The sequence below is a fragment of the Meriones unguiculatus genome, chromosome 6, assembly GCF_030254825.1.
Source record: "Meriones unguiculatus strain TT.TT164.6M chromosome 6, Bangor_MerUng_6.1, whole genome shotgun sequence".
NCBI lineage: Eukaryota > Metazoa > Chordata > Mammalia > Rodentia > Muridae > Meriones > Meriones unguiculatus.
Window position 1 is genome coordinate 61,894,751 of NC_083354.1, and position 16,452 is coordinate 61,911,202.

Below are 16,452 nucleotides of genomic sequence, written 5' to 3' on the forward strand. Positions count from 1 at the left end.
TTACCCTACCAGTGGCGAGTTGTACCTTCCTCTCAGTAGTCCAATGGTACCTCTTTCCTCCGGTTGCTCCTTGAATCCATGCTGATTTGTCAGTTAGGGGTCCCGGTGGTGAGTACCGAATGTTGGGCTCCGGTGTCCACCAGGAAGGTGACAGGTTGCCCCCCCCCACGTTAAGAGTTATCCTGGGTTCAGGGGGAGGCTCCTGACCCCGACACCCCTAGTCTTCCAGATTGAGCAAATTGGTCTGAGGCTTGGGTCTTTGAGGTCCCCTTTGGTGGCCCTTTGGCTTCTTGGGACAGTCTCGGGCCCAATGCCTTCTTTCCTTGCAGTAGGCGCATTGATCCTTGTCCAGTCGGGGACCCCTACGGCCTCCCAGGTCCTGTCTACTCTGCCTTTGTTCTGTCACTACAGTGGCCAACAACCTGCTAAACTCTATTTCTCTTCCACTCCCTGACATTCTCCCTTTCTTCTGCCTCTCTCTTCAGCCTTTCGTCCCTTTCTTCCTGTGTCTTTCTCTTGTTATAAATCCGCTCTGCCTCCTTCAGCAAATCCTGCACTGTATTTTCTCTTAAATTGTCAAGTCTTTCTAACTTCCGTCTAATATCTGGGGCTGACTGCCAAATGAAAGACATGGCTAAATTAGTTGCCTGATCCGGACTATCTGGATCATAGGGAGTATACACACGGTATGCCTCCTTGAGACATTCTAGGAAGGCAGAGGGAGATTCTTCAGACTTTTGAGTCACTAATTTAACCTGGGCCAAATTAGTTGGGTGCTTTGCGGCCCCACGGAGACCCGCCATGAGCAACTGGCGATATTGACGTAGGCGTTCCCTACCGCGCTCAGTGGAGAAGTCCCAATCCGGTCGCTCCAAGGGAAAAGCCGCATCTATTCTGTGTGGCAGCTGGGTGGGTTGTCCATCGTCTCCTGGAACATTTTTACGTGCCTCTATGACAACCCGCTGCTTTTCCTCAGTGGTCAACAGCGTCTGGAACAGCTGTTGGCAATCATCCCAGGTGGGCTGGTGAGTCACTAAAATAGACTCGATCAATGCAGTGAGCCTAGAGGGATCCTTTGAAAAAGCAGGGTTATTATTTTTCCAATTATATAAATCAGACGCAGAAAAGGGCCAATATTGGAGCTGGCAATCAGGCCCCATCCGTAGCGGTAGGGCCTGGGATGTGGAGTCGGGAGTGACTTCCCGTCTTCCCCTTAAGCGTCCCGCCACCGGGGATGAGGGGGGCTCTCCCTGGGGTTCCCCTCTGGCGGTTGCCTCCTCTGGTTCCTGTGCCGGGTTTGGGCCCCGGTAAGGAGGGGGTTGTTCGGTCATCAGGTCCAGTAGAGGGCCATCATCCGCCGGCAGGACTGGGGGTGTATTCTTATGGCTAGGGTCCTTTTCTGGAGTAGGTTTCATAAAGACTGGGTAAAGGGTGGAGTTAACTGGGGTAGGAACTGATGGAGGCGGGAGAGAGGGGGCACAAGGAGTGGGTTTTGGGCAAGGGGGAGGCAAGAAGGGCTTCACCCATGGTAGGGGTCCTTGACCAGAGATTCCCACGTGATGATATAAGGGACTTGGTCTGGATGCCCATGGGGCCCAGGATTCATGACTTTGGCCTTCACCTGCAAAATAATATCTAGGTTAAAGGTGCCATCTCGTGGCCAGCCCACGTCAAAGGTGGGCCATTCAGATGAGCAGAAGATGTCCCACTTTCCTTTCCGCACTTCCACCGAGAGATTGTGGGCGATGTCACGGACTTCCTTGAAGTGCTGCAAAGTTAAACTTTTGGGGGTGGTGATAGTTTGTCCCATGTTGGTAGACAGAAAAACAACACTCACTACACTTATGACAAAAATCAGGCAGACAGAAGACAACACAAACCGTGCGGTACGAGATCGGCGCCAAAGCGAAAGTAAAAATTCAGATGGAGACCGTGTCGGAGGTCTGGTTCCTCCGTCTCCCAGATGAAGCACGTAGCCTTCTCTGGGGCGTCGCCCCAAAGAATCCCACTCAGCTCGTGTTTCCAGACAGGAGGGAACCCAAGAAGGGTTACCTTTCAGACGGGGAAGCAAACGATTCCCCTACCAGGCACTCCTGAGACGTCTCCCAGGAGGCACGGAAAAGAAATCCGAGCCCGTCGGCTCCTTCTAGTTTCCGTCTGATACAGATGACCTGGCCAAGTCCAGACCACAGGGGGACTCGAACCCCCTGGAAACGAACTCACAAAGACAGACCGTTTAACACAACGATACACAAGACTCACAGAATAGGAAGCCGGCAGTCTTACCTCCCAACGCTGGGTCGGTGGTCCCTGGGCAGGGGTCTCAAATCCCGGACGAGCCCCCAAATGAAAGACCCCCGAAGGTTGTCTTCCGTCAGGGAGACCCCGTACCCAAAGATCAACGAGTCCAGTTGTTCGGATGCAACCAGCAAGAGGCTTTATTGAGTACACGGGTACCCGGGGCGACAAAGTCTCTTGGAAGACTTGCGCGCCTCTCAGTTGGGGTGATGGGTTTTTATAGGGCTCGGGAGCAGGAAGTGCGGTTACAGAAGCGAGAAGCATAGTTACAGGGGTCTGATTGGGGGGTTTGAACAAAGCCGTAATTAAGTCACGTACCCAGAACAGGGAAGGCGGGAAGGCAGATTGTGAGCCAAGTCACGTACCCCGAACCGGGAAGGCGGGAGGGCAGATTGTGAGCCGAGTCACGTACCCGGAACCAGGAAGGCGGGAAGGCAGATCGTGAGCCGAGTCAGCATTATGCTAGGACTTTATTCTTTCACAAGGCACTTGGGTTTACAGTATGAGACTGTGTCTCAAAACCAAACCATGATAATTATATATTGTGTGATAATATATTATCAGAAACTAAATGTGATAGTACACACTATAATGTCAACCACTCAAGAATCTGAGCTAGGAGGATAACCCTTTTGAGGTCTGCCTTGGCTACATAGAAAATTCAAAGCCAGTGTGACAAATGCATGTGTGTGTGTGTGTGTGTGGGTGTGTGTGTGTGTGTGTGGGTGGGTGTGTGTGTATGTGTGTGTGTGTTGCGGGGGGTTGAGGGTATAATATAGTGGGGAAATGTAGCTTAGTGGTAGAATACTTGTCTGGCATACACAGGGTTTGGGTTCAATCCCAGCAGCAAACCTACCCACCTCCCACAAAATCAAGGTACAGAAATGTAGTAATCAGCACAATATTGAGAAAATATGAGGGAAAAAAAGGTAAGAATGTAAGTTATTAATTTTCTTTCCTGAAAAGGGGGATACTAGAGAGAAAAAGTCCAAAAAAAGAAAAACAATCAAATAAATAATAGAAAATGATTTCCTGTACTTGATGGGAGAGCTAAGTGTACAAATGGAAAAGGTCCATTGAAGCCGGCAATGGTGGTTGTGCCACCTAGCACTTGGGAGGCAGAGGCAGATATGTCGGGAGCCGTGACTCAGCGGCGTGCTTTGATATTTTAATCTCGGCAGAAAGATGGTTTTTAGCAGGTCTTTACTAATGGCAGAGGAGAACTTGCAAGTCCATCTCCTTTTGTTTGTGACAAGAGGTGGGATAGCTTGTGAGGGTTACACCTCTTCCTCAGGCTCCTTGTGCAAATTAACCTATTGTTCTGAGATGTTTTACTGGCTAAAGTAGCTCCTCAAATAATAAAGTGGTCAGAGGCTGGAGGCAGAGGAGGAGGCAGCACTGGAGACTGGCTGCTGGCACTGCTTGCTGCAGCAGTCTGCCTTTTGTAAAAGCAGTCAGGACCTTTAAAAAGTTTCCTATGTGCTGTGTGTTTATTTTATTAATTTTAATCCTCACACCCAACTCAAGAACCAGATAGATCTCTATGAGTCTGCAGCCAGCCTGGTCTACAAAGCAAGTCCAGGACAGCCTGCACAGAGAAACCCTGCCTCTGAAGACAAAACAAACAAACAAACAAACAAAACACACAAAAGAAAAAAGAAAGAAAAAAAATGAAAATAGAAAGGCCCATCGAGTATCTAGTAAAATGGCTGTAGAAAGACCTATAGTTAGACACATTTAGGAAATTTATAATATTAAGAATGACAGAGTCTTTTAAAAGCACCATAAAGATATAGGTGTGGTAGCCAGTACCTGAAATCCTTGAACTTAAGGGGCTGGGTCAGAGGCCAGCATGGCTACATTATAATTTTAAGGTTAGGCTGGCTATAATGTGAGACCTTGTCAGAAACAATATCAAACAAACACTCCCCCCACAGACAAACAAACAACCCAACCAACCAGAAAAAAAAAAAAAAAAACACCAGAAAGTAGGAACTGTTTCTGTCAAAGACACAGGATTACAGTAGCACATTTAACTATACCCCTGGACTGCCTAATTTTTGTCAGCTTGACATAATCTAGAGTTATCTGGGAAGGGAGAACCTCAACTGAGAAAATACCTCCGACACAAGTCTGTGTGGGTGTTTTTGACATTAATGATTAATGCGGAAGGACCCAGTTCACAGGGTAATGCTACCTCTGGAAAGGTCATCTTGGGTTTCATAACAAAGCAGGTTGAGCAAGCCACAGACAGCAAGCCCCTAAGCAGCATTCTTCCACGGCCTCTTCTTTAATTTCTGCCTCCAGGTTCCTGCTTTGAGTTCCTGCACTTGCTTCCCTTGATGATGGATTCTAACCTGTAAGCTGAAATAAGCCCTCCCAACTCCAAGCTTTATGTCATGGTGTATCCCAAAAAAACAGAAAGTAAACTAGATGTTGTATAATACTTTCCTCTGACACTAAAGTTGACCTGGACCAGCAGGTCATTTCTTCAGTGCAGAGTCCTAAGGAGAAGGATAGGTGATGAGAAAATAAAGAAAGATTGCAATCAGGAGGTCTTGCACAAGCTAAGGCTCATGGAAACTTAAGAAGTACAGCATCAGGCCATATGTGATGACATACAGTTTTAATCCCAGCACTTGGGAGTCAGAGGCAGGGGGATCTCAGAGTTTGAGGTTAGCCCAGTCTACTTAATGAGGTCCAGGACAGGTGGAACTACACAGACCCTGACTCAAAACAAACAAGCCAGCAAACAAACAAAAACAAGTATAGCATCTTACAGTTTATAGAGGAAATGGGACTAAACAAAAAGCAATCATATGGTGGGATGGTCAGCAGGAAGGTAATCAAGAAATGTTTCACAAAGGAAACATGGATTTCTTGTTATGGGGTTCTCTTAGATCCAACGCAACTCAAACACCAGGTCAATACATGTGACACAAATGTATTGTAATCAAGCTGCTACTGATTGATCAGGGCCAAAGAACAGGCTCATGAACTAAATTGCAACCCTGAGCCAGAATATCACAGAATCCTTAAGCTTGCAAACTACAAGTATTTGTGCCAAATGATTGTTATACTTTCCCACCAATCAGGGTAGGAGGAGTTGGTTCCTGGGCCTGGGTACATGAACTTAGTTTGAACCTGCCAGCAAGATGGAGAAGCTGTCTTTGAGATGGATGGACGCAGACAACTGTCTCCTTACAACAGGAGCTGTTCATCTATTGGGAGGTCTGCAGTTCCCCTAGGGCCTGGGACATTGTACACTTTCCAGCCTGCTGAGCTGCCTGCTGGTAGAGGGTATGCTCTGGGTCTCTAGCTCTGGGGAGCTGTTGCCTGTGCTGCAAAGGGCTTTTGGTGAGTCCTTTCCCCTCCCCCATCTTTCTGTAAGTACCTACAATTAAACTAGCTGGCTCGTCAGTTAGACTTTTTAAGCTTAATTTTTAATTATGTGAATGTGTGTGGTCTGTTTGTGGGTTTGTACAAGTGAATTAAGGGTCCCATGGAGTCCAGAGGTATTGAATACCCTGGAGCTGGGGTTATAGGTAGTTGTGAGCTGCCTGATGTGGGAGGAACTCCTGTCCTCTGCAGGAACAGTCCTCTGTAAGGGCAATAACCACTGTTAACCACTGAGCTATCTCTCCAGCCCCAGATTTTTTTTATTTTACTGCATAGATCTGTCTTGCTTGGAACTTACCATGTAGACCTTGACCTCACAGAGATCTACTGCCTCCACCTCCCAAGTGTTGGGATTAAAGGTGTTTACCAGCACTCCTGGCCCCAGGTTGGACTTGGGCATTCTGTGATGTGATACCATTCTCGATTGCATTCTGTGGTTGGGTCTCTATTTGGGGTTGGTAGGTGTTCAAGTCTCCCTAAGAATAGTGTCACAAAAAAATTAGAACAACCCTAAATGGTTCAAAATGGAATATATAGGACTTACACTTCTGGGATCCTGACTAGCCATCTGAATACAACAAAGAGCCTTAACTGGTAGTTTCCATACTTATGCAATTCGACTTTTACTTCCTCCAGCACTTTCTTGGTTTCTTATTAAAGGGCTTCTGTGAGATCCTATACTAAGAAAAAACAACTGCTTGGAAAGATAACCATCCCCCAGATTTGCCTAGCTGAAGGAGAGATCTGATGTTCACCACACTCCTCCACTATGTGGCATGTGTATACCTTACCACAAGCTCATGCAAAATAAATAAAATGCAATAAAACTTTTTTTTTAATAAAAGGAAGAGGAGCATAAGGATGGGGTGGGAAAGGAAAGTTAGTAGAGGGTTCTAGTTCTTGATTATTATGACATGATTGTAAAATAGTCCTTATAGGCAGCTCATGGGTTTGGCTATTTCTTGTCCAGCTAAAGCCCTTTGGGAAGTTTGTGGAACCTTTAAAAGGTGGAGCCTCCCTGGAGGAAATGAGTACTTGGTTACAGCCTGAAGGGTTTATAGCCTGGCCCAACTTCCTAGTTTCTTTCTCTCCTTCTCTGAGGATGAAATGTGACCAGTAACCTCTGCTCCTTCTCCCACCCTTTCCCTGCCACGATGGAAGTTAGGACATCAACTGTCTTCATTCAGTTGCTTTTGTCTGGGTAGCTTGTCCCAGCAAAAGGAATGCTGCAGCTTGTGTGGGCAAACATGAAGTAACTAAGCAGAGCTGCCAAGTCATGGCCAGTTCCTTCTGCAGAGGTGTGGAACAGGAAACCAGAATTGGGCAAGTGTGTCTTTTTTTCTCATCTTCATTAACGGGACTTTAGGGAGAGGTCATCGGGGTACAACTAAAAAGAACCAAAGAGGTGAGTAGCTGTGTTGGGCCTCAGAGGCGTGATTCCTCTGTGATAAGGAGTGATAGGAGTCTTTAAAAAATCTTATTAGGTATTCTTAAATGTGATCATTTCTACATGATGTAACTTTTCATTACCTTCAAGGTCTGCAATTTAGCATGGTGGCTAATGCAGAGAATCCCAACACTCAGGAGACTGAGTCCCCAAAACAAAATAAAAACAGATGGAAGAAATTAAAGCCTTCAGTTCGCTGCAGTTTTTTTGTAGAAATATGGGTAGTAGAAAAATTTCAAACTGGATGAGATAGATCAAGGTAGAGTGTGTAAAACACTTGATAAGGAAGGTCTGTCCAACTGTAGCTCAAGTGTTAGGCTGGATACTCCTGTGGGATACTGAAATGCTGAGAATGCAGACAAGGCCTAAGGATTGCTCTATGTGTATAAAGGGTGGAAGAGGAAGCTGCAGTTGCACAATTGTGTCTTTTGGCTTAAGCCTTTGGTTTAAGTAATGATTCATTTTTCAGAAGTTCTCTAAGCAGATGAACTCTACATATGGGTCCGATGTTGGAGGAAGATGAGACAGGCTGTTGTAGGCTAAATTGGTCATTTGCTACAAATTGTGTTGTATGATGATCAATGAGAATGAAAAGATCTCAGGTCTAGTAAGCCAGATGGTAATGTGCAGGTGAATCCTTAGACATGACATCCAGAAAGGAGGAAAAAATTGGGGTTACTTCTGAAATTTCAAATGATGTGATAATTTATGCCAATGACTGGCTACAGGGTCTGTTCCACCAACTCCTCCAACTGTCAAAGCACCAGGGTGAATTTCTAATTCATTATAGTCTTACCTTCTGATGACACAAAAGCAGAATTGGCCATCTCCTTAAAGCAATATGATGGTTGCAAATGGTGGAAAATCCCCAGTTTTCCCAGCATTCAGGAAATGGAGGCAGGAGAACTTGTGGATTATATGCTCAGTTCCTGTCTCAAATGTATATATGAAAGAAACAATCAAAGATCTGTTGTGGTTATTTAATATTTATTGTTGATATATCTTTTAGTTAAGCAGCGGTTAGTCCTAGACCAGCTGTATACCCAAATCAGCACACAGAGACTGGGATTTATTTAATTAATCTAGAGCACAATGCTGGGCAATAGTTATTCCATCCTAAAAATCCAAGCTGACATAGTTTCCTACCGTTCAGATTTCACCCATTATACTTGTTTTTAGTCATATCTTAGGTGTAGTTCATCTGTCCATGTAGTTTTGAGACCTATCCTGCAAACCTCTCTGCTCCTAGTCCCTGGCTTCCTTTCCTTCCCCTCTGGACCAGGATGTCTCACCCTCTCTTCTCCATTGCGCAGCATTGGGGCTGGTTGTTTAATTGACAATATATAGAACAAATGGTGGCATGATTACACAAACCTGAGATAGGTGATGCTTAGAATAAGCATCAAAATGCAATGTCCTAATTGAACCCAGATAGTGGGGTAGAGAAATCAACTTTTGAATGAATGAGGGTAAATTGTATACATTCCAAAAGAACATTATACCAACAAAGATCCCAGTAGGCAGTTCTTCTGTTAATGCCATGCCTGCTGCTGTCTTTGCAGTGTACAAGAAATTTCTTTTCTTTCTAAAATGAAATAAAACAACAAAGAATATAAAATGAAAATGCACTTATAGATTTTAGAGTGAAAATGCCCACACTTGAACATAAGATCTAAAACAATATAGTCAAATCAAATTACTTGATAAATATGATTGGAAAAATAAAATATGACATATATACACAGCAATATAATATTCTTTAACAAGGGAGTAGACGTACTGATGCATGCTGTATAGCATGGATGAATCATGGAAATATTATGCTAAGTGAATATAACCAAATAGGAGGACCACATATTATAGTTTAGTTTTGTGAACTCTCCAGAGTATGCCAATTTAAATAGACAGAGCAAATTAGGTACCTATCACTCTTTGCTTCCTGACTGAAGACACAAATTGACCAGCTACCTCAATTGTCTGGCACCATGATTTCCATGCTGTAATGACTGTACCCGGGAACAGTATTGTAGTTTCCTGCCTGAATAGTTTATATTCTGGGATGAGGAAGAGTTAAAAATCAGGTGGTCAGGACAGTTCAGGCTTCTCTGAGACATAAACTGGAAAGTATCTGTTTCTCTAGATGATTCTTCTTAATATATATATATATATATATATATATATATATATATTTAATTATTTTTATTTTTTATATTAATTACAGTTTATTTATTTTGTATCTCAGCTGTAGCCCCTCCCTCATTCCCTCCCAATCTCACCCTCCCTCCCTCATCTCCTCCCTGCCCCTCTCTAAGTCCATGATAGGGGAGGTCCACCTTCCCTTCCATCTGACCCTAGCTTATCTGGTCTCTTCAGGACTGGCTGCAATGTCCTCCTCTGTGGCCTAGCAAGGCTGCTCCCCCCTTGAGGGGGGAAGGTTAAAGAGTGAACCACTGAGTTCATGTCAGAGACAGTCCCTCTTCCCTTTACTAGGGAAACCCACTTGGATGCTAAGCTGCTATGGGCTACGTCTGGGCAGGGGTTCTAGGTTATATGCATGCATGGTTCTTGATTGAAGAATCAGTCTCAGACAAGACTCTTGTGTACAGATATATTTGGTCCTTGTGATGCTACCATCATCTCCAGGTCTTCTAACTCCCCCTTCTTTCATATGATTTCCTGCTTTCTGCCCAAGGTTTGGTTATGAGTTTCAGCATCTGCTTTGATACACTGCTAGGTAGAGTCTTTCAGAGGCCCTGTATGGTATGCTCCTGTCCTGTTTCTTATTTTCTCCTACTTCCAATGCCCATCCCATTTGTCTCCCTAAGTGAGGATTGATCATTTTATCCTGTGTCTTCTTTCTTGTTTAGCTTCTTTAGGTGTACAGATTTTAGTATGTTTATCCTATCTTATAGGCTTAGTATCCACTTATAAGTGAGTATATACCATCTGCGTCTTTCTGCTTCTGGGATACCTCACTCAGGATGATCCTTTCTAGATTCCACTTTTTTCCTGCAAATTTCATGATTTCCTTGTTTTTACTTGCTGAGTAGTATTCCATTGTGTAAATGTACCACAATTTCTCTATCCATTCCTCCGTTGAGGGATATCTGGTTTGTTTCTAGGTTCTGGCTGTTATGAATAAAACTGCTACAAACATGATTGAACAAATGTTCTTGTTGTGAACTTGAGCATATTTTGGATATATGCCTATGAGTGGTATAGCTGGATTTTGAGGAAGCACTATTCCTAGTTTTCTGAGAAAGCGCCAGATTGATTTCTGAAGTGGTTGTACATTCCCACCAGCAATGGAGGAGGGTTCCTCTTTCTCCACAACCTCTCCAGCATGTGTTGTCACTTGAGTTTTTGATCTTGGCCATTTTGATGGGTGTAAGGTGAAATCTCAGGATCGTTTTGATTGGCATCTCCCTGATGGCTAAAGACATTGAGCAGTTCTTTGGGTGTTTCTCTGCCATTCTATATTCCTCTACAGAGAATTCTTTGTTTACCTCTGTACACCATTTTTTAATTGGATTGCTTGATTTGTTGCTTTTTAACTTCTTTATTTCTTTATATATTCTGGATATTGGTCCTCTGTCAGATACAGGTTTGGTGAAGATACTTTCCCAGTATGTAGGCTGTCATTTTGTTCTGATGACAGTGTCCTTTGCTCTACCGAAGCTTTTTAGTTTCATGATGTCCCATTTATTGATTTTTGCTCTTAGAGCCTGTGCTGTTGATGTTTTGTTCAGGAAGTTGTCTCCTGTAACAACGAGTTCTAGGCTCTTCCCCACTTTTCCTTCTAACCAATTTAGTGTGTCTGGTTTTATGCTGAGGTCTTTGATCCACTTGGACTTTAGTTTTATGCAGGGTGATAAGTGTGGATCTATTTTCAGTTTAATGCATGCAGACATCCAGTTGGACCAGCACTATTTGTTGAAGATGCTGTCTTTTTTTCCAGTGAATGGTTTTGGCTTCTTTGTCAAAAATCAAGTATCCATAGGTGTGTGGGTTTATTTCTGGGTCTTCTATTCGGTTCCATTGATCCACCATTCTGTTTCTATGCCAATATATGCAGTGTTTATTACTACTGCCCTGTAGTACAGCTTGAGATCAGGGACGGAGATACCTCCAGATGATCAGTTGTTGTACAGGACTGCTTTGGAGATTCTGGGCTTTTTGTTTTTCCTTATGAAATTGAGAATTTTTCTTTCAAGGTCTGTAAAGAATTGTATTGGTATTTTGATGGGAATTGCATTGAATCTGTATATTGCTTTTGGTAGGATGGTCATTTTCACCATGTTAATCCTAGTGATCCATCAACATGGGAGATCTTGCCATCTTCTGATATCCTCTTCAATGTCTTTCTTTAGAGACTTGAAGTTTTTTTTCAAACAGGTCTTTCACTTGCTTGGTTATAATCACACCGAGTTACGTATGTTTTTAGTGGCTGTCATGAAAGGTGTTGTTTCCCTAATTTCTTTCTTGGCCCTTTTATCTTTGGTATACAGGAGGGCTTGTGATTCTTTTGAGTTAATTTTGTATCCAGCCACTTTGTTGAAGGTGTTTATCAGCTGAAGGAGTTCTCTGTTTGAATTTTTGGGGTCACTTATGTGTACTATCATATCATCTCTGAATAGTGATATTTGAATTCTTCCCTTCTGATTTGTATTCCCTTGATCTCCTTTAGTTGTCTTATTGCTGTAACAAGGACTTCAAGTACAATGTTGAAGCAATATGGAGAGAGTGGGCAGCCTTGCCTTGTCCCTGATTTCAGTTTAGTTTGTTGTTGGCTATAGGCTTGCTCTATATTGCCTTTAATATATTTAAGTATGTGCCTTTTTTAACTTAATGTTTGAGAGTCTCAAGTATATATATTTGATTAAAGATATGTCATATCTTTTTATGTATGTTATATACATATATATTTTAATTTTTTTCAAAATTTATTGACTATACATTCTGTGAGTTTGTGTGTTAAAATTCTTTGGGTATTTTCTTTAAAGCTTTTCAGTTTTATTCTTTGAGATTTCATACATGCATGTAATGTGTCTGAATCATACACACCGTGAGGCTTGCTCACACATCCCACACAGGTCCCTTTCTCATCCTCATTTTCCTCCATCTCTCTTTCTTTCTTTCCTTCGTTCCTTCCTTCCTTCTTTCTTTCTTTCCTTCCTTCCTTCCTTCCTTCCTTCCTTCCTTCCTTCCCTCCTTCCTTCTTTTTTTTTAACATAATCAACTGAGTTCAACTAGTGCCATCTGTATGGGTTTGGGGCCATCCTCTGTACCATAGAGAACCTACAACTGTCCACATCTCAGGGAGAAGAAAAAAGAAAAGACTCTGTCCCAAAGCACCCATAAACTGCCAATATGCTATTCAGTTGGGGCAGGACCTTCTGAGGCACTCCCTTGTCTGTGCTAGAATGTTGACGGGCTTCATCCTATAACGTCTTATGCAATTAAATACAGGTGCTGTTGAGTTCATGAGTTCAATGTCCATGTCATTAAAAACAACATTTTCAGCTTCTTCCTCATTCTCTAGCTCTTAGTTTCTTTTTGCCCTCTCATTTATGATGTTCTCTAAGCCTCATGAGGTGAGGTCGATATGGATATCTCATTTAGGGCTAATCATTCAAGAGTTACATATTCTGAGCACTTTGACCAGATATGAATCTGTACATTGATATGTATATGAATTTTACATGAATCTATAATCTTCTGTCAGCTGCAAGAGGAACTCTTTTGACCAAGACTGAGAGCAGAGCTAATTCATGGGAATAAATATTAATACTCAGACAGCAGTTTGATTTACCTAAAGTAAAACATCAGTAACAGGTTGCTGCCCTGGTTGGCTTTGAAGGTCAGCTTGACACAGTCTAGAATTTTTCTAAGTGGCTTTTGGCTTTTGGTCATGGTATTTATCACACTGTCATAGAAGAAAAGCAATTAGAGCAGTTTCTCCCTAGGGTCTATGACCTCTCAACTCCACGCATTTTGAAAAGATTTATTTTTACAAAGGCTGTCACTCTGCAGCCTTATCTGGCTTGGAACTTGCTATGTAGACTAGGCTTACCTCTAATTCATAGAAATCTTCCTGCCTCTGCCTTCTGTGTGCTGGGATTAAAGCCATGTGCTACTTACTACACACAGTTTAACCAAAGGCTTTTAACTTAGTTTACAGTACCAGGTATGAATTTCTCCCAGGTGGAGCAGGCCTCAAATCTAATGAGAAAGCCATTCACTACCCCTGTAACACTCATGCCACTATGTCACCACTGTGCCTCTCTCACCAGAGATTCTATTGGTGGCTACATGGGAACCCAGAGTAAAGTAACTACCACCTGTTAAAGATAAATAACCCCTAAAAGCAACATATATAGAGAGCAATGGAATGGGTTGACATGTAATAAAGGAGAGTTAAGATGCTCCACTGCACAGGTGGACAGAGGGGAGAATGTACAGATTCACAAATGGCCTGAGACAGGGGTTCATGAGAACAGCTAGTTCTGTGACTTATTTTGACCCAGAGACACTGAGGAAGTACATGACAAACTGGCCTTTCCCCGCCTCCGTGACCCGATGGGGTTCACTGTCTCTTTATCTGTCTCATACACATCTGAGATGATACACCATTCTTGTTTTGTTTTGTTTTTATTTTTTATGTTTTTTTAAATTTTTTTATTTTGTTTTTACTATTAATTACACTTCATTTATTTTATATTCCCCCATAAGCCCCTCCCTCCTTCTCTCCTGATCCCACCCTCCCTCCCCCTTCCTCATGTATGCCCCTCCCCAAGTCCACTGATAGGGGAGGTCCTCTTCTCCTTCCTTCTGATCTTAGACTATCGGATCACCCCAGGAGTGGCTGCATTGTCATCTTCTGTGGCCTGGTAAGGCTGCTCCCCCTTCAGGGAAAGGGAAACACCATTCTTACATAATATCTTTAAATTTTTTTTTCCTCACGATTACAGACACTCAATAGATATTCTGCAGACATCAATAACTTTGTTTTCTTTTAGTTTTTTCCTTCTCTGTGTGGTGTGTGGTGCATGGGTGTACAGTATGAGCATGCAGAGGCTAGAGGTGAGCCTTGGTGCTATTTCTCAGGGATATCCACCTTTTTCATTCAGGCAGGCCTAAGGGTACCAGTTCATTGCCTTGCCTGTATGTCCAGACAGACCTAGAAATCCACCTGTTTGTCTTTCTGTACTGCTGGGATCAGAAGCATGCATCACCATGGCTGCTTCCTTTTAGGTGGGTTTCAGGGGTTGAACTTGGGTCATCATGTTCTGGAGGCAAGCACTTTCACCTCCTGAGCCATTTACAAAGCCTAACTTTGTTCTTGCTTTTGTGCTCATGAAAATGTTTCTTTTGTTCAGTGCTCAGTGACATAACCCAGGAGTCCTGGAACTGTAGAAATAATGGTAGGACTCTTAGGTGGCAAAAAATGGATTGAAGGGAGCTGTGGATGAGGTGGTTTGGGTGAGAATGACTCATAGGTTTGTGTGTTTGAATACTTGGTCCCCAGTTGGTGGAACTGTTTTTGAAGGGCTAGAAAGTGACTTTGTGTGTCACAAGGATGGGCTTAGAGACTTCAAAAGCCTAACCATTCTCAGTGCACTCTCTGTTTCTTGCTCTCCTGCCTGTGATTTCAGATGTGAACTCTAGGCTGTTCCTGCCATTCTGCTTTCACTCCACCATCAAGTACTCTAACCCTCTGGAGCCATGAACCCACTTAAATACTTTCTTCTATAAGTTGTATGCCGCTAACTTGTATACCACCAACTACTGGAAGGATTGACTTAGCTGAACACTTTTCTAAGCCATTTAGCAGGGAGAGAGTTAAGGAACTGCCTGATACAGACCACAAGAAAGTGGCAGTTATGGCAGCTTCTCTGTGTGGGATAAGAAAAGGAAAGACTCAGCATCTTCCTGATGCTATTGCCAGCCCACACCATCCCAAGCAGGTGGTGCTAAAGCATGGGTACTCCTTACTCCAGACAGCTGTTGAGTATTTCTCAGAATCAGTCACACCCCAGCATTTCAGGCCATGAGTTCATCAACATAACTGTGTGGATACAAAATTAGTTGGTCACATAGGAAATGCCATGTGGAGGCTCAGTGTGCAGCTACATGAGCACTGATATCCACTGAGGTGAAAGTCGGGATCTTTGTTTCTGCCCAAGGACTGTGGCTTGTGCAAGGAGAAACATGGTGTTTTTCTCATGTTGCTGTTTTCAAATAATTGAATGTCTGCATTACCTTTTCCTGGAAAACTGAAAATAGAGTGAATTAGAAGTTTTGTAGGGCTAAGGAGATTGAGGAGAAATGGAAAGCCATCGAGTACTAACAGATACAGTTCTTTCTTTTGGGAGTGGTAAGTTGTTTGAAAATCACTGATTGTACCAGTCTGTGAATGTCCTAAAATCTATTATCTGCATTGCAAAGAGGAGAACGTATAATGTGTGCATTGTGTCCCAATAACATTGTAATATTAACAGTGAAAATGCTTGAAAGTAGGAATTTATGTGATAAACTGCATGATTGTGTCTTACCTGAACTACTAGAAAGGATGATAAGGTGTCTGAATGGAGAACCTACCCCTGATCCCAGCTCTGAGGAAAGAAAGTTCATGAATATCTACTTTTTGGCTGTTTGCAGGTGCTGGATAGAAACATTTGAATCACTGAGGCCTACTTACATATCTACTTTGAAACACTCTATTGTAGTGGTTCTCAACTTTCTTAATGCTGAGACCCTTTAAACAGCTCCTCCTGTGGTGACCCAGGCATAAAGTTATCTTCGTTGCTACTTCACAAGTCCAACATTACTACTGTATGAATCTTAATGTAAATATCTGTGTTTTCTGATGGTCTTAGGCAACCCCTGTGAAAGGGACCTTTGACCACAAGGGTTCGAAGCCCACAGGTTGAAACCTATAGGCTCTCTGGGGAATGTCAAGAGATGCAGCCTTCATTGAAGACACAGTATATTTGATAACCATTATGAATTATTTAAAATTCTCTTATGGGGTGTGATAAAGTTGATGATACAGCAAATGAATTGTAGACGATAGTGGATGTACTAAAGTGTAACCTTCTACTTGCTTCATTCTGAACTGATAGGGTTTTTAAGAACATATTGTCTAGATAGCTCAGCAAGTAAAGGTACCTCTGTGGAAGCCTGATAACATGAGTTTGTTCCCTGGGATTCACCTGGAAGAAAGAGAGACCTGATATGCACTCTCACACACATACTTTCCAAATGTAATACAAAGAATTCATTAAGTTATCTAGGAATTGGGAGAG

The 16,452-nt window shown here is 42.9% G+C and overlaps 1 protein-coding gene across 1 annotated transcript; it reads right to left on the reverse strand.

Annotated features, from left to right (window-relative positions):
- Nucleotides 1-425: 425 nt before the first annotated feature.
- Nucleotides 426-1,415, reverse strand: LOC132654865 (uncharacterized). The gene has a single exon (XM_060386142.1). The coding sequence runs from the start codon at nucleotides 1,413-1,415 to the stop codon at nucleotides 426-428; it is 990 nt and encodes a 329-aa protein (XP_060242125.1).
- Between the last annotated feature and the right edge of the window lie 15,037 nt (nucleotides 1,416-16,452).

Coding starts and splice junctions, on each gene's coding strand:
- LOC132654865 (XM_060386142.1), bottom strand. CDS start 1,415: ATGAAACCTACTCCAGAAAAGGACCCTAGCCATAAGAATACACCCCCA.